The sequence below is a fragment of the Nanorana parkeri genome, unplaced genomic scaffold (genome assembly GCF_000935625.1).
Source record: "Nanorana parkeri isolate BGI_ZX_2015 unplaced genomic scaffold, ASM93562v1 scaffold705, whole genome shotgun sequence".
In the NCBI taxonomy this organism is placed as follows: domain Eukaryota; kingdom Metazoa; phylum Chordata; class Amphibia; order Anura; family Dicroglossidae; genus Nanorana; species Nanorana parkeri.
In genome coordinates, this window is record NW_017306973.1 from 305,078 (window position 1) to 332,239 (window position 27,162).

Genomic DNA, 27,162 nt, shown 5'->3' on the forward strand with positions numbered 1-27,162 from the left:
TGGGAAAGCGGGAATGCTTCACCTATTGGCGGTCACACATTCCACCGCCAAAAAACTGGGCGGGATTACGTTAAAACATGTGACCACGTCACCAGTCACAAATTCTAACGTAGTCACAACCTTTAATAGAACACCTCCATCAGGGAGGTATGGCCGGTACCCATGTGAGGGGTCTGGGGGGCCTCTTACATGGGTATCAACTGTACCGGGGCGGCATGGCAGAGGTGACAGGGGAGGGGGTGGAGGAGGCCGGGCCCCAGCAGCAGCAGGTAAGAAGAGATGGGAGAAGGTACAGGGAAAGGGATCCCGACGACCAGGCCAGCCCACCTGGGACCCTGCAGAATGGTTATTAGTTCCGCCACTGGTCTGTTCTACAATGTGGTCTAAAAAGCATACTTTGCCTTTACTAGAATGTGGTCTGGAGAGCATATTCGGTCTGTTCTTGAACTTGAGCATGTTCTGTCTGTTCTAGAATGTGCCCTGGAGGGCATGAGAGACTCATTAGAGACTGAACAATCCTCAGGAACAACCATAGAAAAGTATTTCTAACAAGTCAGATGTGACCCATCAAGGACATTTTTCAGAGTTGATGAGATTATTCAAGAGACTATACCTCATATTCTTGTTTAAATCCATAACCCTCTGCAACTTTCATCTGGTTTATGTGCTGGAGAAGATCTGCCACGCGTACAGCAGGGTGTAGCTGCCCCGTGTGATATGGAGAGCCTTTCCTGCCTCCATTCCTCCGAGGTGACCCTCCCAGAAGGCTGCTTGACTCCGTCACAGAGCCAACACGTTGCTCCCCTGAGAAGACAAAAAAAGCAAATAAATTCCTGCTAGCTTTAGTGTCCTTAACTGTCATAAGACTTATACATGGTGTTTGGTTTACTGCATGGACTGCACCAAAAATCAATCTTACAATGCAAAGTAAAAAACAACTGTCAAATCTGCATTTGTTACAGTATTTGCCTAAGGAAGTGGCAACTGCATGAACAGTGGACTCACCTCGAGAACCATAGTTGTGTAAGAATGTTAGTGCTGCCTCTTCCTGCAGTAGCTTAGGTTGATCTGTGATCTTGGCATGTTCCCTAGGAACTGCAGCACAGGAATTCTCATGCCGCACTGGCAGGGCAGACTTAGTCAAACCCATTGGCTTCCTGCCAAAATTAAGAACTATTTTAGTTATAAAGTAACATGGTGTATTTCTCTTGAGTCTTCTGCCACAAAGTATAAAAGTGGGTTCAACAAAATAAAAAGCACATAACTCTTGATATTGCATGAAATATATGGCTGGGAGAATAATAGAGATAATTAGACCACATTCTTCTTTACCCAAAGACCAACCATCCGTGGCAGGCCAGCAGACTTTAGCTTCCCAGATATGAAGTCTTTTAACAGAAGTTGCAAAGAGTGCAAAAGTTACCGAAAAACTACTTATACGGCTAGATGTTAACAAAGCCAGCAGGAGAGTAGATAGGGTATCTTTATTGTTATTCTTAGGTACCTCAGGCAGGCACAGCTAGACCTTCTTTGTGATTTTAACAAAGTTTACTCTGGAAATCCAAAGCTTTTGCCTGACTTGATAAACCCTAATTTAATGTGGTTTTCTCAGACTTCCAAAATCATACTTACGGATAGTATGCATAAGAAAACTGAGTTCTTCTGGTAGCGTTAGAGAAAAAAAGGACAGTATGAAAACTTTATGTAATGTACTATTTTTAAGGAACATCAAATACTGGAAAAAAAGAAAAACTGTACAATAACTTGGGCCATGCAACATACAATTAAGAATACTTAGATACCTACCCCTTCCGTACAATGACAATGACAGCACCAAGCAGGATGATGAAAACAACCAACCCACCAGCACAGATACCAAGCACAAGTCCCATCTCTTCTGAATGCTGTGGGGCCATAGAGAAGCGGTGGCTATCTTTGCAGGGAGCTACCAAAGAGTAAAAGAACATAGAAATTATGAAGGTATGACCAGAAGATATCTAAAATGACATACAAAGATTGAATTAAGACAATGAACAAATATATTGGGGTGATAACTAGAGATCAAACAGCAGGATGAGAACACAGACAGAATAAAACAAATAGACAGCCTGTAAAACTTAACACAGAAAGAGGACAAAGACTATTTTAAATGGATAAGACATCAATAGAGGGTTTGAAAGGAAGAAGAATGTGTGGCAGCACCACAGAGAGCTAAAGTGATATGTAAATTAGTAAAACTGCAGGAGGTGGTAAAGTAATCAATAGAGAAATAAATGGGATAAAAGAGCTGTAAAAGAAAAATATATAACACTTTGGAACAATAAATACGGTTGTCACCTTTTCTGGCAATCCTAACACAGTTTAGACGTGTTTCCTATAAAGAAAAAAAAAGAAAAAATTGGCAAATATATCTTCAAAAGTAAATGACACTCCTGCTGTAGGTATTTGCAAACTGGTGAATACCAAAAATGATCTTTTTTTAAATATTCTAAGTACCTATACATAAAGACATTTACTTCTGGGTTACAAGATTTATATTTAGCTCACACTTGTCTATTAGACTTACCCCACGATGATGGCTGGCGGCCTGCAAATAGATGAGATAACCTTTCCGAGGATCGAGTGGCGGGTTCCAATAGCCTCCATAGCTGCGATTGTCACCGACAATAAAGGGAGTGTCCCGAGGCAATTCACTGGGTGGAAGTTCTGCTCCTACATAACTAGTGGCTCCCTCCATTTCTGCTTCTTCATATCCACCTGCCGCAGGAAAACAGCCCGGGACAGCAAGCTCACGCCGAGACCGGCGGGAACTTTCACCCTCAACCAGCACCTGATAAAAACTGAAATCAACAAACATTTATGTGAAATAACAAAACGCTTTTTTGTAGTAAAATACATATCAGATTTTGGCAAGGTAGTCAATTACTAAACAAGCTTAAAGCTAATCTCTATTCATCAAAAACAAAATAATCCAGTTCTGGTACTCCACTACCCCCTACTTCCCCATCCACCAGATAGTAAGCCTCTAATGCTCATTTGGTCTAGGGGGTTAGGAACAGGCAGGAATACTTACCAGATTCCTTGCTCCTGCAGGCTTTCTACACTATCAATGCCTGGTCCCACAAAGCCAGTTCTTTTCGCTGGTCAGACGGCCGCCCCCACACTGACATTATCACAAAAAATACTGGGCCAGCAGTATGTGAGGAGAGCAAAGGCCTGTCCACTTTGTGGCTGACTGGAGTTGAGCTTGTATGATTGTTAAACTAAACTTACAGTCAACCTACAGTATATACTGTGTGTATATATATAAATATATCTATATCTATATATATAGATATATTTATATATATACACATACATATACACATACTGTATATACGTGCACACACACACTGTATATAGGCTCAGACTGTTCTGCCAAGGCAGCAGAGAATTTCCTGATGGGCCCCCACTACGTGGCTGAAAAGTTAAATGAAAACTAATTTAGAGCCAAATAAAAACTCTGGGCTGTCTACCTGTGGTCATGCTATTACGATCAATAAGTATTATATGCACCTGATTGATAGCCACCTGGCTGCGGCCCAACCTCCCTCTTGTGCTGCACCTGGATCCTCTGTTGATATGTAGTGACATAAATACTTACCAACCAACTGATCTCCTCTTCCCATAAGCACTCTCCACAACCCTAATGAAATCAGCCCACACATTCTCTGCTTAACCAATGCCGACAACAAGCTCTGGCAGGACATTTCCCACCTTGCCTTAGCTAAAGAACATATAACATATCTAGGCTTGAAAATTGTCAAAACACCCTCACCGCTCTACATATAACCCTTTAATATTAAGATATGTAAAAAGCTAATTCTGTGGGAGTCTCTGCCTGGTTTACTCTTTGGTAGAATACACCTAATTCAAATGATCTTTGCCAGATTACTACTGAAACATGCAGATATTACAGTACTGAGCCAAGCTCTTACCCACTTTATTCGGCAAGGCAAGAGAACTTATATAGCCTTAGCTTCTTGGAGAAGAGCGAGGGGATCAAGGAAGGGTGGAAGGAAATTAACAGACTCACTTGCAGCAGTATTTTTTTTAAAACACATGCTATCAATGTACACCAAGTGTACAAGTAGCAGGCATATGCAGTTGCTGTATATGAACTGAGATACTTACTTTTTTAGCTGTCCTCTCCATCTTCTCATGGCTCCTTTTGACATGGTTACCTCTGTGCTCTATAGGCAGTCTGTGTAAATTACAGGCTGCTCTGCTTAGTGGAACTACAATGTAGGGCATGGAAAACTATATTTCCCATCAATGATATGCTATATTTGCAAACATGGTCTGGCCAGCTTGGGGCTTGGCAGTGAAAGGGTTAAAGCCAATATCTTTGATAAACTATTTGCTATGCCTCACACTTTCAACTCTACCATATCTTTTCTTGAGCTGTACTAAATTTTTAGTAGCAAAGAGGGCACAGGATCTTCTCACAGAAGACATAGCTGACAAAATATTAGAAGTATATTGTACTATTGCTGTCTATGCCCATGTTGCAGATTTTTCATTGCTTCCTGTCTGGTGAAACTGTCACAGGGACATGCGGTCAGGGGAAGCAGAGCTCACCTAGTATTATGGAGGAAAAAGCTGTCAGCTTCAAGTCTAAAGCTGACAGTTTTTTCTCCATTCAGATCGGCTTCTAGCAGGTAACACAGCAGGGAAAGCCTCCCCGCTGTGTAACCTGTCATGGACGGAGCGCTGCCTGTTAATTACAGGCAGTGCTGCATCCTGATTTTAACAGGAAGTTAGGTTAAACAGCAGTGGGCTTCCCCACTGCTTGTGTAACCTAACCTGGTGAGGCGAGAGCTGTCACAGCCTCTACTCTGTGTTAGAGGCGTAAGCTCTGTGGATGGTTTGGACCAATGGCAAAGCGCCATTGGTCCAACCTGACTAATCAAAAAAAGAAAAGAAAAACCACGGAGGCCTCAGCACTGATGAGCAAGTGAGGGACAGGAAGGCTCCTCCCTGTTTCCTTCCTTTCTCCTCCCTCCGTCCTTCACACTAGCTTGGGTACCGTGTTGGGGGCATTGCTTCGGATGGGCTGGGGTAGGACTATGATGTGATATGGGCAGGGCTTCGGCAGGCTGGGGAATGCCCCACCCGAAACCAAAAAGGTACCGCACGTCACTGAACTGTCATCACCGTGAGGGGAAATCTCTCTCACAGAGGCCCGCATTGCAGTTAAGTCCTGACAGGGGATTTTATCCCTTTCCAATTTGATCCAACACTAAAAAGTTTGGGCTGGATATACACTTTAATTTTTCAGCAATGTAACATTTGGGGACAAAGGGCTGGGTCTTTAGAGGAAGGCAGAGTCATGGAAAAGGAATTGATTATTTCTGTGCTTAGCAGAAATAGCACAAAAAAACCCTTTCAGATAAGGAGGGATTCGAATGGATCTACGTTCTTAGTAAAATGCTGCTGAATATGTTAGTGCTGTGGAATAAAATCAATAAAAATAACAGTTAAAAAGACATATCTAATGAAGGTAGGAAAATGGCAGAAAAATGTACCTGACAGGGGATCCTCTTCCTTGTGCGGGCCTTAAAAGAACCGTAATGGTTTGATCAGTTTCAGCAATTGGTGCAGGTAGGTCTCTGTAATCAAACGCAGGTGCTAGAGGGAGAAAACGGCAACATAGTTGTTATAAAAGTGACCCATATTGCTGACAATTACTGGAATTTTATACAATGCAATGCCTTTAACCCACAGCAAAAATATTGCCGTTAGAACACAATATGCAGTATTATATATTACCTTCAGCATACAAAAAGCATGAAAAGACATACCATAGATCCCTCATTCTTTCCACTATTTAAATACCTTTTCACTAGTTCCTCTTGGCCAACATTTATATATTTATACACTTGAAGAAAGTTATGTGTAATATATCTGCTATCCCTGTACCAGGCTACAAAAAATTGCCTAAGCTATTACTATGATCATCTGTCCCTCCAGCTAAATAGCTGGGGTGTGGAGTGTTGCTCTCATGTATTCAATTCTTGTACATTCTATAATATATCAATAGTTTTATACAATTTCCATATTGCAGTGTGGACAGATTTTGTTAGTGGCTTTAATATGTCTTTAAAAGTCCTCTTGCTGTGAGAATGTGAAATAAACCTTGAAGCAAAGAACTTAAAATGTGCAACTGTGTATGTTCCTAGTTCTGAGACATGGAGTATATTCCTCTTGCACACCATACTGGAACTGACTATGTAGGAGGGTGCTGCAACGACTCCACCTGGTCACATGGATATGTTGCCAGCATATCAACAAGCTTGTTTAAGGCTGGGTTCACACCTAGGCGTATCGAATATGCGCGTTTCGGGACGTGCATTTTTACCGCGATTCGCGGCAAAAAAAAACGCGCGTTTCCGAGGGCTACTTGGCTGTATCCCAATGGAAACATTTTGTAGCGCGTTCATACGGCCTGTAATACGCCCAGGTGTGAACCATACCCATAGGAAATAATGGGATTTCGGTCTTTGAGCGTTTTGCAGAGTGTTCAAAAGCGCTACAAAACGCCCAGGTGTGAGCCGGGCCTTAAAGTTTTAAGCTCTTGATTCTTGAAGGACCACATAGAAAAGCATTCTTATATGCAATCATACAAGAATAAAGAAATTTTCACTTTATCACAAATTTGTTGGTTTGCTGGAGAACATTGTAAGAAGTGACACACTCACAATGCATGTGACATTGCAAGGAGTTTTTGGGACCTTAGTTAGCATCTGAATTTAGAGTTGTGTATGTTGCTGTTGCTATTATCAATATAATTCAAATCAGGCTTTCCTTAGAAAACAGAGGTGCCTTTTCCTACATACATTTTAGTCTCTCCAGTGGTGGCTTTTCCATCTACTGCAATTAGAAGGGCACAGTATTGTCAGGGAAATTCAGCAAGCAGACGCACAACAGGTACTGTGAGAGCCGCTGCACATGCGCTTGTGAGACGCATCCTGCATGCACTCAGTACTGAAAGCTCTTCAGCTAGTATCCAGCATTGATTTCTGATTGCTCCTGTATCTGACCCAGTTCAACCTCTGCTGCTCTCCACCTGTTCCACTACTCCGACTCCTGTCTGCTGATTTGATACCGCTTCATCCTGCATGACTTGACCTCGGCTTGTCCTGACCCAGCTACTGCCTTCCGATTTTACATTGCACTGCTTCCAAGTTACTGACCAAGCTCAGCTCTGACTCTGCTTACCTACTCAGCTGGTATCCTGCATGCTTCTGACTGACTATTTGCCTGGTGTTTGGCTCCACGTGTCTTCAGCATCTCTACCTAGCGATGACCGTGCCTCACACAGTCCGTCCGCCCCTGTCCCACTCTCAGGGGCGAACAGACCAGTGCTGCAAAGGAAGGTTCTTCTCGTCATCTCAGGATCACATCAGGTACTTGACAAGTATATTCTGATTGGTAACTAACTATGGGTTGTTATTTCACTGTGGATGACCAAATCTGTTGAAGACCAGTTCACCTGCCACCAGGAAATGTCTCCATGATCCCAAACTGAATGTTTATTGGCAGCTCTGCCGATAAAGGGCTCCCTTAAACCAACAGCTATTGCCTAATTTGTTTTATTCAATGTTAAGCTACTATCATGTCATAAACATCATGATAAACTCCTGTTATGCCCCCCGGTCTTTAATAAGTGGTAACGCTACAGATATGGTTCATAAAGTAAGTAAGATATAACTAATGTCTACAGAAACTCACGGGCTCTGACATGCCTTCAAACACCCCCTTTCTGTAGTTACTTGCATTCCTTGCTGCCAGCTTAATATAAATACTTCATCTTAAACACATACAGTCATCAGAAGGAACACAAAATTGCTTTTCATATTTAGATGGAATTTTAGTTGTTTTCTCTTTTTTGCATTCCTGTGTAAATAAAAATGTATATTGAGAGATATAATAATCAGATTATATCCAAATCAATTATAGCCACTTAGTGCTGCAGTCACATTTAATTGTTCATGTCCTTTTAGCGATTCAAGTCACCCTGTGTTTTACTTATTCAGATCAGAAATGTTAATCAGGTCAAAAAAGGATGCTCATACCTATAAACAGAGGCGTATCCACCGCAAGGCAAACAAGGCAAAATGTCACCCAGTCAGTGGCAACAGCCAAAAGAGTGCCTGACCACTGCACTCGCTTTCACAAGACTCCATTCTACCCGAGGAGAAGAAGGAAGTGGCTAAGGGGGGGGGGGAGACAGCCCCCTGCTTTCAGTCATTCAGCAGCAGAGCTTTGAAATGGACGGCCAAAGACTGGTGCCAGGACCCCCAGGGGAGGAAGGGAGAGCCTGAGCGCAGCTGGATCAGCCTAGTTTAGACTTGCCTAGGGCAGCACAAAACCATAATACACCACTCCCTATGAACAGCAATAGTGAGTTGCCATAAATACCTAGACACAACGTTTTTTCAAAGAAGATATATTGCTCTTTCCTTCACTTCAGAATCTTAGCCAACTCCTTGACATCACTGCCCCTCATCCAATCAGAGACCGCCTAGCATTCCATAATAAATATACTAGGTGTTCACTGAATGGCCGCTGTGCTGAGCGGGCAACCCCCTGTGTTTTCACAGCAGTAGGAAAGTTCCCAGAAGATCTCTGTAAATCACTGTAGTTGTTTCAGCTACTACAATGTTTTACAGGATCCTTGTGGCCCAGCTAGGGATAATTTACGTTTACTTACACTGTGCCAAGCTGGACCAATGCAAGTATATACTGTATAAATATTTATCGCTGAAGTTCAGCTTTAAACTGTATCTACAGCAAAAACTTTAGTTAGTTTTGGATAGAGACGGTTAAAACCTCTGTCCGGTTTTTATTGCTGTCTGTTTCCCTACAGGGAAAATCTATATTTTGCATTTGTTCTAGTGACCCTTTTCACCTGGACAGAAATTGATAGGAAATCAAAAATGTTATGGTAGCTTCTGGAACAAAAAGTGAGGGTAAATCTTTTGATGGAGATATCTGTTCCAGTGATAAATAAAATGGACAAAAAAGAACTGAACCCAGTAGGTTAGATTTCTTTGAAAAAAGGATCTGTGGATTGTTCAAGAAAATTAATAGACACACATAGACATTAGAACATCTTAGACTGATGGCGAATAGGTACCTGAAATATTGGTGGTCAGCTCAGTAAGAGCACTTTGCCCATAGCCTTTGCTATTGCGTGCACGTACACTAAGAAGGTAAGTAGTTCCTGGATGCAAGTTCGTGAGAAGCTGAGATGTTTCGTTAGGAGGTTTACAGATTGTGGAACGTGGTCCTGGCACAGTTACAGCAGGATCTGAGGATTCAATGATTTGATAGCTGAGCTGTAGGAAAGGATAGATTATTGTGATGAGCTGACATATATGACTGTAGTAATACCAATATTTGTCAAGTTTTAGCAATAATGTATGCATATACACCTGGACCTAAACTCAAATAAAATAAAACATGCATGACCTTATCCCTGCCCCTAGGCCAACTGTTGCATTCCACTCTCTTTTTGCCGAAGTCAACTGCCTAGTCTTAAACAGTCTGTCCATTCTGCCTCACTACATTCAGGGTCTACTAAAAGAGTAGCAATAATTGTTGAACTCAATGGACTTGAGTATTTTTTCAACATGACTATATAACTATGTAACAATGTTGCGTACTCTGTTAGTTGTTGGATTCTTGGTACACATACCCAGAGTAAATGATCTGTTCATACATTATTCCACCAACTAAAATACACAAACATTACAGAGTCAGGCAGGACAGTAGTCTGAAAAAGTTTATTATAGACGGGAATCTGTCAAGAACATAATCTGTAGGTGGCTGTGTGCCATCTTTCACTGCCCTTCCACCCTAGGCTACTGTCAAGGTTGTCTATGCAGAAATTTGGCCTTGCACAGGCATAATATACGCTGTCTACAGGAATATGTTACCTTGAATATTTGCTATATGTGGCATAAAAAATCAAATGAGCAGAATCTTAATAGGAAAGTTCAGTGGGTACTGAGATAATACTGCCCCTAATATATGACCTTCCGTAATTTTTACAGAAGGTAGCTGTATAAAGCAGCCTTTATAATGCAATAACTACTAGTAGAAATATGTATATGTACATAAAGAAAAATAACTTAAAAAGGACCATCACATCACTCTATTAAAACCTTAATTTACTACAACAATAAAGAGCAAGAAGAATGTTCATTATAAATCTGTGCACCTCATATTGTGTGAGAATCCCATTAGGTTCAGCAGGCTCATCCCAAGACATCAGAATGGCATCATCTATACCGGTATGGGCAAGAGACTCTGAGGCAATAGCCCCTGGAACTGAAGAACAAAATAAAGAGTTCTACATTTTTGCATGCTTCTACACATTTATGGAAAGACTAAGTAATCTGCATCATATAACTATAACCAGGTTAAACTGGGGTATCTCACACACCATCTTCCTGTGTATAGCAGGTGACCTCTTTGCCCTCCTTTCTTCCCTCAGGGTTGGAAATCACAAGGCGGCAATGGATGGCACTATATGGAGGTAGACCTCGGAGAGTATAATGACTGGCTCCTCCCTCCACTGTCACACAGTCTTGCAGTGTGCTTAATTCATAGTGGTAGCAGAGTGTTACAGAGTAGGTGTGACAACGGGTGATGTTGAATCCGACTGCTTCCCAGTGCAAAGTCAGCTGGCGTGGCTGCTCAGCTGTGCATGAAAGGCCTTTAGGCGCTCGCATGGGCTCTGAAAAGATGTAATAAAGAGACACAGTCAGGTCGAAAGCAAAACTGTGAACTCATGCCCTAACTGGTTGAATAAATGGTAGTCTACAGCTGTTCGGATGTGCCATTCAGCTTGCCAGAAATACAATAATACCCAACAGCTATGGCATTGAGCATCTTTACATCATAACAAAGCCCTGCTGTTCTTTTTTTAAACCTCCTCGCAGTTCAGCATATCTCACTCCTCTCTATTTACTGAATGCTTTGTGGTTCCTATAACATAACTTACAGCTCTTCTACAGTCTTCCAGAATAGCAACTTAAATAATATTCACATCCTAACATATCAATAATTATATGATGATTTTAGCCACCTACCTGCACATTTTGTCCGGCTGATGAGGGCTGGTCCAGGTCTCCCAGTGCCTCCCTCCCCAGGGCGAGTAAGTAGCACAGAAATGTGATACTGTGAGTCAGGGTCCAAGTGCCACAGTTTGTATGTGTGCGCAGTGACAGCATGCCGTTCCCGCCAACTTCCTCCACTCACGCGGTACTCGATCTCCCTGCGCACAATGGGCCCATCACCCGTGATAGAGCGAGTGTTAAGTTGTACAATCAGATAGGTGGGACCGGCTCTTAAAAGTTGCGGCGGAGCAATAGGGGTGGGCGGCTCTGTGTAATATTTAGCAGCAATACATCAGCATGTGGAAAAAGGTACGTCCGTATTAAGCAAGTGTGCACCAAGAGGCAACAGCATGCATGAAAGTTCATAAGGATCTTTGGACAATTAATTATTGATACAGATAGCATGCATCTTATTACAATGATTTACATGTATTAGTAACTACAATACTAGACGGTGCTATACAGCTCATGTATCAAAAGTGCCTTTTTTGGTAACAAGAACAATTTTAAAGCCTAATTCCAGTTAAAATATTTTTTAGACAGTCGAACGTTTAGAAATTCTTGTAGGGTTGCAATTAATGATTATTTTCATAATCGATTAGGTGGCTCACTATTTTATCGATTAATCTGATTAAAAAAAAATTAAAAATACCATCCTTAATTCAAAATAAAATACACAAATGTGTACCATGCGTTCCAGTGTGGGCGATCACACTGTGGATTGGAGGCGCATTTGCGGTGCCACACCTCCAGCAGCAGAATTTGTCAGGCTGAAACCGAAAATGACTTTTGTCCCACCTTTATCATTTTTAATTAATTGTATGGTAAGCACATGGCGCTTGAATAGCTTCACCCAGGAAATGACAGCTCCCAGTGGCACGATTCCGCAGACAGTAGCTGAATGTAAATACAGCAGGTAGTGGACTGGTGCAATAGCCAGCCTGATATTGGCCATTTCAAATTGCAATGGCAGGCTGGCTATTGCACCTGGCCACTGCTTACTGTGCCCTCCCCCCTGTGTGGAGGAGAGAGCTAGGGGATCCAACCAACTAAATCGATAATGAGAACAAAAAATGTGTTTGAAGTTGGACTTTAAATTGTTTCATACCTTGAGACTTTGCAAATGCACCTTGAGTTCAAGTTTATCTTTACTTGCCCATACGTGGCAAAATAACAGATTTGCTTGATAGGTTTACCATTCATACTTACCATTCATTCCCCCACTATCCTATTTGTCTACCAGAGATCCCTCTGTAAAGTTAGCCATATACAGTTAGATTTTTTTCTGTGCAGCCAGCAGGCTGAATGAGAGAAAATCAGTAGATTCCTCCATCCACACTGTTTAACGTGGATGGAAGAATCTGCCCTGTCAGCTACTGTTTTCAGACAGCCATGGCACCTGGCACCTATGGCTGTCTAAATACCCAAACAGTACTAGTACCAGACAGTCACTGTTAAACCAATATTTTCCCACCTGGCTCAGTCGATTTTTAAATCAACTTTTGTCAAGCTGGGTCGTGCCAATTCACCAGGAGTAGGCCAACATTTGAGCCATGTATGACTTAGCTTAAGATCCCGGTCAGTGAGGATTGGAGCTTACACAGGGCTCTTCCACCCCCTCATGACAGCATTTGGGACTGACAACTGGCAACTCAAGCACATGTGTTTGTACTTTGCAAAGAAGGGGTAAAATAACATGGCTGCCCATATATTAAAGTACTGACTTTCTCGCAGGTGGACCAGGTGGCAGGGGAGCATAGTAAAAGGTAAGTATGAGCAATGCAGCGGTATCATATCTAGCAAATCTGTTACTTTGCCCTTAATGGGCAAATTATAGGTTTATTTTCATTTCCTTTTCTCCATTTTAACTTTGCTGTGTTTTCCAGATCTTACTGGCAGATCCGTATACAAATAGACTCCCTGATTGTACAGAACAAGGCTGATGGAATCATCCAGTCTGCTGTAACTGCTCTGATGTTGCATCGTGTAGCTCGCGCCAGACTTAGGAGACAAGCAGAGCATTCAAGGGAGTCTGACAGTATTTATTCTGGGCCCATCTGACAACTTTATTAATCGAAATGACATATACTTCAGCAAATAAAGCCTATAAAATAGGGTAAGATAAATTACAAATGAACCATATATTGAATAAAATGTCTCAGTATACATGATGCACCTATGTGTTTTTGAGGAATAAAGCTAATGTATACAGTACTTTGCTAAGGATAATGTTTACTTTGCTTATCTTTCTAAAAAAATTAGAAACACTCACTGCATTCAAGTTACTTTTAAAAATATTGTATCAATTTTTGTTGTGCATATAGGAACATTTTGGCTGTTACACAGTATCTTTGACATTTAAGGAAGTTATTGGGCTAAACAGTTGAAAAGGCAACTGTAGTAGGTTGCTACAGGCAATGAAAACAAATCTTAATGTTTATCTAAGGGCAAAAAAGATTTTTCATCTTGGATAAAGTAGGAAATGGTATAAACCATTTCGGGGTGTTTTCCATAATTTCCTTTCCTGTAAATACAACAGTAAGTAAGAAAAGATCTCACCAAAATGTGAGAATTCCCCTCTTAGAAAGTTGTATCAGGAACAAGCATTCCTTTGGAAGATTTCCCCCTCTATTCCTGTTCTGGTGCCAACTTAAAGTTTTGGTTTTCCCTAAAGCTGGCCATTTCCCAGTAGAATTTTGTTCAAAACATTTGTTTTCAATTTTATAATAGTTAACAGGGTCAAACTGACAATCGTTTTTGAAAGCAGTGAAAAAATCGAACAGGGTGGAAAAATTTTCTCGAACGAATACAATTCTAAGACAATTTAGATCTACATTATTCAAGTCTCAGTGACAATGGTCACTAGGATAAATACAGTAGAGAGAGTGAATTTTCATAACACAAAGACCAATAAAAATTTAACAGGGGTTGTCACCACTCTATCCATAATTAAAAAAAACAACTTTGGACCTAACATATACCTTAATTCAGACATTTTCAAAAATAAGGAGCCTATAACTACACCATTCTCTACAACAGAGAAAAGCTGACAGCAGAATCAAAAAAGGCAAAACTGTGGCAACTACATGGGTTTTGGTCAAATATCTACTGACATTTATTTGTTCAGTTTCCATGCTAAGGCAGTTTGATACATGAAGCCCACTTTTGTGTGTTCTACATTCAAAATGACTGTATGTTAGATACATAGCGGCATGCATGCAAATCTGATCCCAACAACTCTCACCTTTCACTACGAGCTCAGCAAAGTTAGACACTCCAGCCCCATAAATGGAGCGGCTCACACAGCGGTACAGGTCCTGATCCTCACGCCCAGCTTCAAAGAGCTGGAAGGAGGCCAGCAGTCGCCAGTGGCTGATGTGCTGTATTACCCCTGTTGAGATAATGCCTCCATTTTGCCTCTATAAACCAAACAATAAATGCAACTGCTTAAAAACAGGTTGAAAGCGAAACTTGAATTTTGCTGAAAAAAAACCCCTACAAGTAAATTCTATACTCTGTCAACGGTTTATGGCAGATTCCTACCTCTTTCGTCCTATTATTATTAAGATATTTCATTTAGGTGTTCTTAATGAAAGTGACTGCTAAGTGTGAGGTTCTGCCTACTATAATCAAATAATCAGTCTCAGTGTTGTAATAAGATACATTGCAACGCCCCACCACCACCTCCACCACTATATCCCTTTAGTGGTGTAGCTTCTTCACAAGTGCCTCATAAAGGATTAAAGTTAAACAGCAAACAGCTAAGGCACAGATGAAATTAATTTAAGGGAGTTGTTATACCTGCCAAAGGATTTGTATTTCAGTTCATCCTGTTCTGAGATTTACATAGCTATGCCATACATCACAAATCTTTCTGGCATGGCAAAAGACTGAATTTTTGCTGCAGTTACAGGTCTAATTTATGTTATTTATTACAGGCACTTATATAGCACTGCCAATTTATGCAGAACTTTACATACCATTAATTCACATCAAGGAGTCTAAAATCTACTGTACGTTTCCAACCTCACATGCAAACATACACATTCTAGAAGGAGCCAATTACCATACCAGCATGTTTTTGGAGTGTGGGAGAAAACTTAAGTACCCAGGGGAAACCCAAGCAAGCACAGAGAGAGATTTCAGTGCTATTAGACATAAGTGCTAAGCACTGAGCCACCCCTTATCTTGTCCGTTCCCCAGCATGTGCTGGGGAGTGAAAGGAAAAGCAGCAGACTGATGAGCTTATCTCAGTGTTACTTTGATCTCTCGGCCTATCTCCATGTCCCTTGTTAGCAGATGAGCACTGTAGCACAGCTGATTGGCTCTTTGTTCTACTTCTCCCTTTTCAAGTAACTTAAATCAATATTTTACATCTGCCTGGAGTTCAGCTTTAAACTATTGAAGTGAACCTATCCTGGGATCCAAGGAGCACCACAGGGACTCAGGGATTGATGTGACCTGCACTTCAGCACTTAGACTCATTTTAGGGCATGTCTCTAGCCTGAACCCAAACTATGTGGAGACTTCTGGAAGAAGCTGAAGTCTGGGAATTTCCATCTATAAACTGTACTGTAACTGTACAAATATAAAACTGAACTTTTTTCCCAATTTAAAGAAATCATAGCTGGCTGCAGATTGAAATAGGAAAGTCATTATAAAAGCATCAAATTACAAAATGCCTTGTGTAGCAATTATATGTAACATCGATTTTAATGGAAATGTAGTTTTCTTTAAAGAGCCTCATATTTGGGATTGGATTAGACTAATGTCTGCCACAAACAATTCATTTGAGTACATCCTGCAACAATGTTATAATTACATTACTCTTGAATGAATAGGAACATTTGGTTTATGAATGAAATAAGAGCTGAATGCTTCCGCACAGAGTCAACTCATCTCCCAGGAAAATACCAGCCCCTAATTACACTAAAGTTACACTATCAGTGAGCACCATCATTTGTTCAAGTTGTTGTCATAGAAACCTTATACCGCCTTTATCTCCAGTACTTTGTGTTCATCTGCATCACACAGAACAGTCTAATGTGCAAGTGAATAAACACAATAAAGTAGTCATGCTGAGGAATTGTGTCATTGATACAACAACTCTGCCTCTCCTTGAAGCATATCTCATTCTCAGCAAAGCACCCAATTCCTCCTTCAGACACCTGTCCTCACTATATTCATCCCGGCCTTCAAGAGAAAGGAAATACCTGCAGTAAGAAAGTTTCTCCATCGTTTGCCCGGCCAGCAGCAGGACACTGGAATGTGGCATTCTGCCCAGCATTCACTTCCAGCTCACCCAGACGAGAGAAGTGTGGGGCCTGGGCTGCAAACAAAAGGAGGGGAGATGATGAAGATTGGGAATCGCTACAACAGCTGCTTATTCAATAACGAGTACAAAGTTCAGTGTCCATGTACAAAGTGCCATAACCCGTACCAACCAATCATACCTCACTACAATAAAGCACCATAACCCGTACCAGCCAATTACACCTGACTACAGTAAACTGTAGAAAGCCAAAAAAAAGTGACAGACCCGTTAACCATTTTGCTGCCAAGGCCTTTTTTTTTCTTTTTTTGCACACGTTATAATCCACACTTTAGGCCTGTAAATCACTTAATACCTCCAAAACATTATATATTTTCTAAGCAAAGACCCTGTAGAATAAATGGTGGCAATAGCAATTTTTTTATGTTGCACGATATTGGCGTAACTCTTTATCAAACCCTAATATTTAGTAATAAATGCACTTTAGTTAATTTTAGTGTCCAAAAAATCTAAAAGATGAGGTTACAATAAGTAAATAGATACCAAACATGCCCAGGTAAAAAATTGCGCGCATCCGTGAAACAGGCGACAAAATATGATACCCTAAATTGTTCATAGGTGATGCTTTAAAAGCCCAAAGAGGTCACAAGTTTAGAGATATCCATAAATATAGGGCCTAGAATTATTGGTCTTACTCTGGCGCACCCGACGTGTGTTTGCGTTAATGCGTGCGTGCTCGCGGGGGTTGGGGACTTTAACAAACATTTTAAAATTATTTTTACATTTATTTTAATACAATTTTGTTTAAAGCTTTTTTCTATTTTTTTAACTTTATTTAATTGCTATCACATAGGGAAGCTTACAAGCCCCCTATAGGATAGCATATTAGTAGTGGCAGGTACTCTGTAAGGTGGCAATAGGGGTCCAATAGCTTATTGCTTGGCTTCTGCATCAGAGCAATGACAGCTACGGGACCACACATTCAGCAGGGAGGAGATCAGCGAACGAATGTTTGCCAGTCTCCTTCCCCGCTAGTTAGCCACTGAAAGGTATCAATTTGACAATACAGTTGCCTTCTCTATCAATGCTCTACAGAAATCTGAAATTGGTATTTTAAGTATTACTGCACTTTGCTCCTGATCTTTTCCATTGGCACTACTTAACTGATTAAGTTTAAAAATCTTATTAGGTACTATATACTCACCACAGGGGTAACTTAGCAGTAGAATATCATCCAATGCAATGAATCCTTGAGGAGTTCCAGACACCTCTGCTTCAAACAAAACCTAAAATAAAAGACAAGAAAACAACATAAATATGGCAGGACACAATCAGTGTATAGAATGCCTAGACGTTGTGCCATTAAAGTGGATCTTTTCCCACTTTCACTAAAAATCACCTCAGTGTGCAGCTCTGCATGCTGATATAAAATCATCTTACATTTGTTCGCTAAACAAACTTTTTTTTCATGTACTTACAAATAGAGTAAGTTCTACTTCCTGGTCCACTTCTGGCACACATTATGTATTGTGCCACAGCATTGCATCCTGGGAAGGTTACATCAGCAGAGCATTGCTGGGAAATCTCATCTGTAATCTCATGAGATCTCACAGAAAGGCATTTTCCTCCCCTGGGATGATGTGCATGGTCACATGTTCTAGTCACATGTGTCAGAGTTCCAGGAAGTAAATGGAGAGCTACTAATCTGCCCTTAGTTAACATGGCCACTGTCAGAAGATTGGGGAAGAAAAGAGAAGATAGGTAAAGTATACAAAGCCGGCAATTATCTAGAAGTATGTGTTTGTAAATTGTCATTACTAAAAATATTACTAAAGGTGTGTTTGTTGTTATTTTAAAGATATCCGTGAAGTTCCTCTTTAAGTGGCCAGCTACATTCATCCAGTTAACACTGAATCCATTTTTCTAAGTGCAAATACACCCTCCCATCCTTTACAGCCAACATAGGTGCCATCTTAGCTTCTATTTTGCACCTGATCTGTGATTAGATATGACACCAGCCATTATCTAATCTTGGCTTAGAAAGCTTGGTGGAGAGTGGAAAAAAGCACACTGGTAACCTTGACAGTTGTCATGCCTTGAAAGAAATTAAACAGACAGACATTAAATTGGTGGGTAAAGTTTCTTTTTACTTAGAGACCTTGTCACATAATAAAACCATTTCAGCAAAGCACATTCGTGTAAATTAGAGACTGAATACTCCATGACATCAATCACAGTAGTTTCCCTGGTTTCCGTTGACCTTGATGTTATTAATCTCTCTTGAACTGATGTGGAGGAAAGTAGTAGGAACCAGTGAGAGCTGCTGTGGACCACAGACTTCAACACTCCTGGAAGTGTTAGTTTCACAACAGACTTCAGGAAACCAGTTCTCTACAACAAAGTGCAGGTGGCAGACTTCAGGAAACCAGTTCTCTACAACAAAGTGCAGGTGGCAGACTTCAGGAAACCAGTTCTCTACAACAAAGTGCAGGTGGCAGACTTCAGGAAACCAGTTCTCTACAACAAAGTGCAGGTGGCAGAAGTGGTTTTATTATGTGACAGGGTCTCCCCAAGCAAGCAAGTTATATGAGAAAATATAACTTATCACAAAATAAAAAATGCATCCCTCGAAGTAATCCAATGGACAATCACGGCGCCCAGCATTGTCAATGACACCACAGACCTGTCGAAATAAAGAAAAGCCTGATGCCTGCCGACCCATCCTTACCCGACGAATACACACCGCCAAATGACAGCAGCCGGCCAAATGTCAACATACACATAGAGCTTGAGGTTGACGTCACGGCCGACTCCACCCATTTGTTTTGATTCGTTCGTGGGTCTTCTCAGGCCACGGCCAAATCAAAACAAATGAGCGGAGCTGGCCATCGGATCAAGGGACTGGTAGGATTTTTAGGGAGGACCCCACATTCTTTTTTCCAGTTTTTTGGGGGTGGGGTTCCCCCTTAAAATTCCTACCAGACCTAAAGGCCCCTGGTGCTTTACAACACACACGGGGACCATGGAGAACAAAAGTAACTACTCTCCAAAAGGAAGGTCAGTGTCAGCACAAACTCCGAGATGATTTGAGGAACTACAGCTGAGTGATACACAAATAAGGCAAATTTTTGTTAATAGTGAAGATATCTGAATGCATTTTTAAGGTTTAACTCCTGAGTTTAGTGTCACTTTAGCTATCTGTTATTAATTTATGTCCAATCAGGTAGACCCTGGCACTACATAGCTGTTGGTAAAGCTAAAATTTATTATGCAATCTAATTGTAACATATGTGGTCATCTGTAAACAAATAAACATTTGAAATGTCTCAATTCTTCAGACTGCCATCTAATGCCTGTTGGTTATGTGTTGAGATGAAGCACTGAGATCTTAAGTTAAGATCTACTTGCTTAGCAGAACGTTACATGTGTGTATACAGGAATACAGCATTATAAGGAAACATATATACAGATAGAACTTCCTGTATATATCATAGATAAAACAATGATCAGCATAGGGACTAACATTGCACTACAGTGCCATCTAGTGCTCAAAAGACATAGTTACAGTCTATGCTGGTGTATTTCCAACAATGTCTAGGTCGTCTAATGCTGGCCACATATATTTAAAAAAATTGCTCAGTGAAAAGATAAATTGGGTCAAACTCAACTGGATTTTTCCCATCAGCATCAATTGTTCTTTTTCCGTTATAACAGCTGTTCATAATTCAAAACTATCGATTAAAAGAGAATTAAAGCCAAACCTTTTTTTGGCTATACATCTCTTTTGGGTCACAGAAGTACATTTATTAATGTACTCCTGTGATCCAAACTCAACATATAGCAGCCTACCGCCGCACTGCATCCCAATGTTGTTGGGGTCTACCTGGTTTCCTGATTGACAACTGTCTAGAGCATGAGCCAGCTGTGTCCACCCCAGGAATCTCTGCGGGGATGATGACTGACAGTCACTGCTCTCTGCAGGGAGAAGATCATGAGCCGAGCGATGAGCGATTATACAATCACTCAGACCTTGGTATACAGAGCCAGTGTGTGACGGCTGCAGTGTCCCAGGTACTCCTGCCTCTTAAGTATTAAAGGAGAACTATGGGGTCAGTGCTTTTCCCCATAGTTCTCCCCAGGGTCACGGGAGGACACAAACTAGCGTCCTCCCGTGACCCAAAGCTCAGTATACCCCATAGTTCTCCTTTAAGAAGAGTATATTTTACTCTCACAATACTTCTCCATTAATGCAATCGTCTTCCAAAGATTAGATCCTTTCATTGAGACGATTCCTATAAAACAGTCATACTGTTTCAAGTATATTCAGCACAAGTCTATTAGTATTCAAACATCAATAACCAAAATCTGGCCTGTGACAATAAAAGTGCCATATTACTCCAGACACATTAAATAACTATGTAGCTGAAAAGTGACAGTTAATATTTCTGTTCTCAGCAGAACAAAAGAAAGCAAGTGAGCAACATACTTTTATGGTTAGTAAAATAAGCACTATAAAAGCTGACTGACATCTGTGAAGACACAATGAAGTGAAGAGGACAACCTCCCCTTCATTCACATAACAATATGTTAGCCCTAATTATACCACATACCACATTCAGGAACTGAATATAGGAAGACAAAGGGGGACCAGAAAACCCCTGTACTTTTTTAAGCCAGTATAAGAACTGGTAAACAATTATGTGTCAGAGGGTGAAATGAGGTGCCTATTCTACTAAACAATTTGTTTTATTGCCATTTCTGTCTTTGGTGTATTTAAAAGATAGTAATTTATTATATATTTAGAAAACAACTCCCTTCATATTTTTTTTCCCTTAGTACAAGATAATTAGATCCTCAGGTTTTTTTATGTCACTGCAAACAGACAGGGTTATTCACAAAAGGGTGACGAGTTGGGAGAAGGCTGGAGAAGTGAACAATCTAACAATCTAGGACAACATAGCTAAACTGGAAAGTGAGCTGAATTGGATAATTTTTCCAAACACCTACATGGGGTTCCTAACTCCACCAAAAGACTTTAGCTTAGTTGGGTTTTGAGTCTTAAAAACAAGAAAATATTGTTCTGCCGGATACAACAGAGCTAATGTTAAGAGCAATTTTCGTTATTAGCCGGCGGACACAAAGAATCTATTTAACAGAATTATTAAGAGACAAGGAGAAAGGACTATGGTCTTCTTGCATACAGAAAAATAGTATCATTCAGTTAAAATATTTTTGGTTTTAAAAAACAGGTGAGGCCCCTTACAATAACAGCAGTGGGCTGAATTCTGCTGGGAGCAGGGCAGCATCTGATTGGCTGTTCGGTAGTCCAATATCAACTGCAAAAAATTACCACTTGGTTTAGGGCATCTACTGGTGGGCTGGGCAACTCAGGGAGAACAGGTATATGTAGTGAAAGGCTTTTCAGGGCAGGGACCCTGAGAAGAGTAAACATTAATAAAAATGTAGGTCTATATGAATAAGGACAGATGAATGACATTAAACTAAGTAAAAGAGTGCAAAAAAAACAGCCATCAGATGTGGACCACCAATTGGTGTGTATTATTTAGATGTGTTGTACACCGGATCTAGTCATACCAGCAGTTCATTCCATAAATCAGCTTCACTATGTTTTTTAAACATTTAGCCTGGGTTCACACATCTGTGGTGTGCTAACGTGCCTTACATTGTGCTTTAACGTGGGTTGCGCTAATGCAACTCATTCATTTGGTTAGGCTAGCTAACACACCAAAATGCGACAAAAAAGGTGCATGCACTATTTTTTTATAATGCAATGCACCACAACTTACAGTAGTGCATGGTGGTGAGCTGCAACGCACATCCATGGGCAAGGTGCAATGGCACTGCAGTGCACCAAGATGCAATATGCATGTTTTTACGAGATACAGGGGACAATGTATCAAGAGTGGAGCACATTTGCACTGCAACCAATCAGCTTCTCTGTCTCATTTTCAAATCTTACCTGAGCAAACTGAAGAGAGAAGCTAATTGGTTGCAACCAGCCTAAGAAAAGGAGTTAAACGTCAACACCTTATAGCAGTTGCTATACTCCACTTTTAAAAACGGGTAACTCCATTAAAAGAAAAATGGAAAAAACAAAACAAATATAGCATACATTGTTGCACAAGGCATTTTGTAATGTAATGTTATTAAAAATTACCTTTCTATTTAAAACTGTAGCCACTGTAATATTCTAAATCTGTCAACACAATTCAATGCAATATGGCAACCTAGAGGTGTTTTGTACTGATTACAATGAACTCGACCCTCCCATTCAGGAATCAGTTTGAAAAGGACATGGTGAAACAAACATCTATTTCTTCAGAACAGAAACAGATAGTAATCTGCAACAAAATTGGTTAGAATTCTTGTAAGGTGCACAGATCACCCAGAGGGGATCCATTTCTTCTCAACAAAAGTGGAGTTACTCTTTAAAGTTCAATTTATAAATCTTTAACACAAGCAAAAGGATCTTTATTTTGAGACATGTGACAGTACTTGTTAAACCTCAGCTAAAAATAACTATCCAATTGAAAATAAGGATCTTTATCGTGTGTGGTAGCTCCGTGAATTAAGCTTTTCATCACTTACACAGAACCATAGTAAAATACTTATGCCAAGTTGTTCTCAATTCTGAAGTCTAAAGACAAGTGTTCTTAAGGTATCATTGAGAAATAAGTGCAAAAGTTCTAAGAAACTACTTGTACAAGTAATATGTTTTGTAGCCCCTATTTATCCCCTTGTGACATTTTCTTTTCTTCTCCTGGAAGGACACCTGAGCACACAACTCATTGGTCACCTTGCAGTAAAGACAGATGCTACCAAGCCTTTGAAGTGAGGACAGAAAGATGGTAGGCTTTGTTTTGGTCCAGGGGGCAGGATGGAATTCTTGCCTCTGGCTACTTTACTATAGTGGCACCAAAGGAAGATTCTTACTGTAACTTAAGGTTTTTAGTTGTGATTGTGTAGCTTCTAATCACTGGTGAAATATAATATCACAGCTTATGCCTTCAAAACCCGTATTGTTTAATCAGTTAAAGAAGTGTAGTTACCTGGTATTCACTGGGCCAGAAAGTGCTCACAGCAAGCTCTGATTGTTGCCATTGCTTTCCACGTGGCCCTGAAACTTCCCAAACAGCTGTGCCCAGGGGACCTCCATTCACTCGCACATAGGCTCGCAATGAGCCAGGACCCCTGGCGTCTCTGCTATGAAGAATATAGCTGAACTGCAGGCAGTGGGTGTCATTTTCACTTAGAGCTTGAAAGAAGAGCTGAGCCCGTTTCCCTGCAGCATGTTCAGACGAGTTAACCAAGAGGTAAGAACCTGTATACGAAAACCACATCAATGAGAAAAAGAATCATTACAATGCAAAGCACAGGGATAATGACATGAAGTAAATGGATGACTTGTTAGGGATCATGACATAAAGTATACTTAATGAGACAGAATTAAAAGATTTTCCTGGTATTTCACGCAAAAGAAGAACCAAAAAAGAAGCTAGCACAACAATAACAAAGTACGCAAAACACTAAATAGAAAATACAGACATGAGGGGACATATACAAAAGTGTATCTAAAGCCATCATTAGGGGTTTTTTCTTTTATAGAGTAGTGAATGTTGAAATCCTCTATCAGGTTCTATTTTTTTTATACAATGTTTTTTTTTTTTTTGCTATCTGTCTTGTTTGGGAGATTTTTCCTTTACCAATGGTCCTAAAGACACAACAGGATGTAATAAAACATCTCTCCACAGTGAGAGGAAATCCCCTCTCAAGGTGCCCATACACCTGCCGATTATCGTACGATAATCGCGGGTGATCTCGCGATCGTACGATAATCGGCAGGTGTATGGGCAGCGTGCGCCCGCATCTACTGTGGGGTCGCACGACTTTCGTCTTCCTAGCACTTGGACAAATATAGAGTGGTTGAATCTTCCCAGAGGGAACACAGACAGCAAACAAACCTGAAAGAGGTCTTAACCCAATCTATAAAAAAAAAACAGCTTGAGATATATTTTAACTATTTGAGGATTTTCAGCCTAAGAATTACATCCTAAAAATGTCAACCACATTTGTAGGACACATCTCTTCTGTCCGGTTCTTCTGCCCCGGCTAGCTATCCAAATGATGGCCTGTAAATGCCTTGCATTACACAGCAGGGGCAGCTGTCAAAATGCCTATAGTCTGCAAATGCCATTCAGTAAATTCAATAAATCAATGGATTGTTTCCTTGTTTTTACCATTTTTTTGTATGTAAATCATAGGTGTGACCTTTGTTCTGCATATGACATCACTTAAATAAATCTTACAATTAACTTTTTTTTTAAATAAATCTTATTCCTATTTAACCCCTTAATAACCCCCAGTTAATGCTAATCAGCTCTAATAACCCCTTCTGCCCATAACTATTGTTTTTCTGCTGTATTTTTTTATCTATTTTTGTACCATTAATATATTTTTATTCATGTTACTTTCTTCAACGTCACATAACTAAAAACTGTAAAAAAACTGTAAATTAACTTGCCATGCTTTGTACAAGAAACATAATTTTAATGTCAATTTAAATGGAACAACTTATAGGATAAAATGTATATTTTTTGTTTACAAAAGTAAAACTACTTTTTTTCTCAAAACATTATTTCCAAAAGCAAGCCTCGTTAAAAGGCTGGTTACTGTGTGTGTTGTAAAGTAGCCTCCGCTGCAAGCTCAACAACACACACTGAGACCATGGGGAACAAACATATCAACCCTCCAGAAGGTAGGACAGTGTCAGCACAAAGTCAGAGATGATTTGAGGGTCTACAGACGAGTTAAACAGAAAATAAGATACATTGTTGTTAATAGTTAAGGTACTCAAATGCAGTTTCTAAGGTTTAACTCCTGAGTTTAGTGTCATTTTAAATAATGACAAAGTTATCACCAAATAAATGGGTCCACAGCAGAAATATAAAAACTGCTCTGGTCCTAAAAAAAAAGTATACATGTGCAAGAGCAGACATGGTAAAAGGAGAATTCTGTGGAAAGTAAAATACACTGTGCCCCATAATTAGATCCGACATGTGACATTGAAGCTATCATACTTTGGCTCTATTGATTGAGAACTAAGGGGTCACATACCACTGATCGCTCAGTTCCCGCTCTTCTCCTTGCAGTGAACGGTGAATGTCAGTCATCGTTCCCCGCAGGGATTCCCCCTCCCATCTCCATTCTCCAGCGCTGACTAGAGGTCTGAGGAACAGACAGGGGAGGGGGTGGGCACATCTGGCTCTACTTCTAGAGCGGCACTGTGCTAAATGCTGAGGTTTGGGTCACAGGAGGGCAATAGTAAATGTGCTCCTGTGACCCTAAAGAGAACTATGGCAAACGAGGTTGGGCAATAGTTATCTTTTAAACTTGGAGATTTAAAAATCTGTACACCAGTGTGCACTATCCTTATGCTTGTAACTTGACTTAGGGCAACGTGGTTGCATTACCTGGCAGCCCCAAGATTCTGTGTGGACATCAGAGAAAATGGCTAAGATAGAAGTGTTTCCACCAAGGCAAAAAAATTAAATCATGACAACTAATTACAAGGGTTCAGAGCACAGACCAAGGATTCATGTATTTAGCTATGTGTGTTGAAGAGACCTAGCTTTGTGTGAACTACATTTCTCAGCTCTGAAACACATTTGCTGTGAGAGATGGATCTCATTCACCTCTAGGCGGAACAGAGATGTCCATGCACAGGATAGGTCAGTGTTAAAATACATACAAACCAAACACTAGTATACTCTTGTCTTTCCTGAAGTGTATTACAGTGTTGGTGTGTGCTATATGTGCCTGGAGCTAGCATCTTGTATTAGAGCAGTAAGCTAAAGCTGAATCTTGTCAGTTACACAGCTTCACTCATGTGCATTAACTCTGACCAGAAGAATAGAACTTTTTCTTAGCATTGTTTGGGTAGATATTAAATCAATGGATCAAAGTAATAGAGGTGCTCAAATGATATTATAAGAAGACATATTTTAGGGGTCTATTCACAAAAGGGTGAAGAGTTTGGAGAAGGCAGGAGAAGTAAACAATCTAGGACAACATAGCTGAACTGGAAAGTGAGAATCTTTCCAAATCAGCTATGTTGTCCTTGTTTGTTCACTTTTCCTGTCTTCTCCAAACACCCTTTTGTGAATAGACCCCTTAATATTTGTAATGGTTTGCAGCTGCTTTCTTCCTGGTACACACAGATTGGACCCACAGAAATGTGCATTGGCTACCTGGGTGCTCACCTTGAGGTAAATCAGGGTTCCCATGAGGATCCTGCACTCTGCGCCAATCAAAATCATCTTCTGTGCCTTGTGTCACTTCGCAGGGACCAATGTCGCTATGGGTTTCAAAGGTGCAGCCAGCTGTAGAAGAAAGTCAAATTAAACAGTATATTAACATAAATGCAGATAAAAAAGGTATACAGTCAAGATTACTGAGCCAGAACAACTCAAATGGACATTCTAATAATGCAGTCAGAGAAGTTAAAGAACATGTCACCTACAACAACCTGAGTTGGCCAAAATGAATATAGTATTCAAACAATGCATACAAGAACTTTTAAAGCTAGTGCATGGAGAGGTCAGTTTGAGTGTACACAGATCCATATAATTCAAAATTTAAACACCACAATTGAATATATTGCAATAAAATATTTCACAGAATAATGTGCAAATCTTATATAAC

The 27,162-nt window shown here is 40.4% G+C and overlaps 1 protein-coding gene across 6 annotated transcripts in view; it reads right to left on the reverse strand.

Annotated features, from left to right (window-relative positions):
- The window catches only part of PTPRU (protein tyrosine phosphatase, receptor type U), a 130,279-nt gene that overhangs the window by 34,579 nt on the left and 68,538 nt on the right, over nucleotides 1-27,162 (reverse strand). For 3 of the 6 annotated variants that reach the window (XM_018563858.1, XM_018563855.1, XM_018563853.1), the window contains 16 exons: nucleotides 26,721-26,840; nucleotides 23,511-23,782; nucleotides 17,645-17,726; nucleotides 16,382-16,497; nucleotides 14,413-14,587; nucleotides 11,142-11,435; nucleotides 10,493-10,786; nucleotides 10,268-10,377; nucleotides 9,182-9,383; nucleotides 5,568-5,670; nucleotides 2,567-2,840; nucleotides 2,338-2,374; nucleotides 1,807-1,945; nucleotides 1,633-1,662; nucleotides 1,006-1,157; nucleotides 614-804 (listed from right to left, as the gene is read on the reverse strand). In XM_018563858.1, coding sequence (XP_018419360.1) covers nucleotides 614-804; nucleotides 1,006-1,157; nucleotides 1,633-1,662; nucleotides 1,807-1,945; nucleotides 2,338-2,374; nucleotides 2,567-2,840; nucleotides 5,568-5,670; nucleotides 9,182-9,383; nucleotides 10,268-10,377; nucleotides 10,493-10,786; nucleotides 11,142-11,435; nucleotides 14,413-14,587; nucleotides 16,382-16,497; nucleotides 17,645-17,726; nucleotides 23,511-23,782; nucleotides 26,721-26,840 — 2,591 coding nt within the window. The remainder of the gene's footprint in view (nucleotides 1-613; nucleotides 805-1,005; nucleotides 1,158-1,632; nucleotides 1,663-1,806; nucleotides 1,946-2,337; nucleotides 2,375-2,566; nucleotides 2,841-5,567; nucleotides 5,671-9,181; nucleotides 9,384-10,267; nucleotides 10,378-10,492; nucleotides 10,787-11,141; nucleotides 11,436-14,412; nucleotides 14,588-16,381; nucleotides 16,498-17,644; nucleotides 17,727-23,510; nucleotides 23,783-26,720; nucleotides 26,841-27,162) is intronic. The other 3 variants (XM_018563857.1, XM_018563856.1, XM_018563854.1) reach the window with 2 other exon arrangements.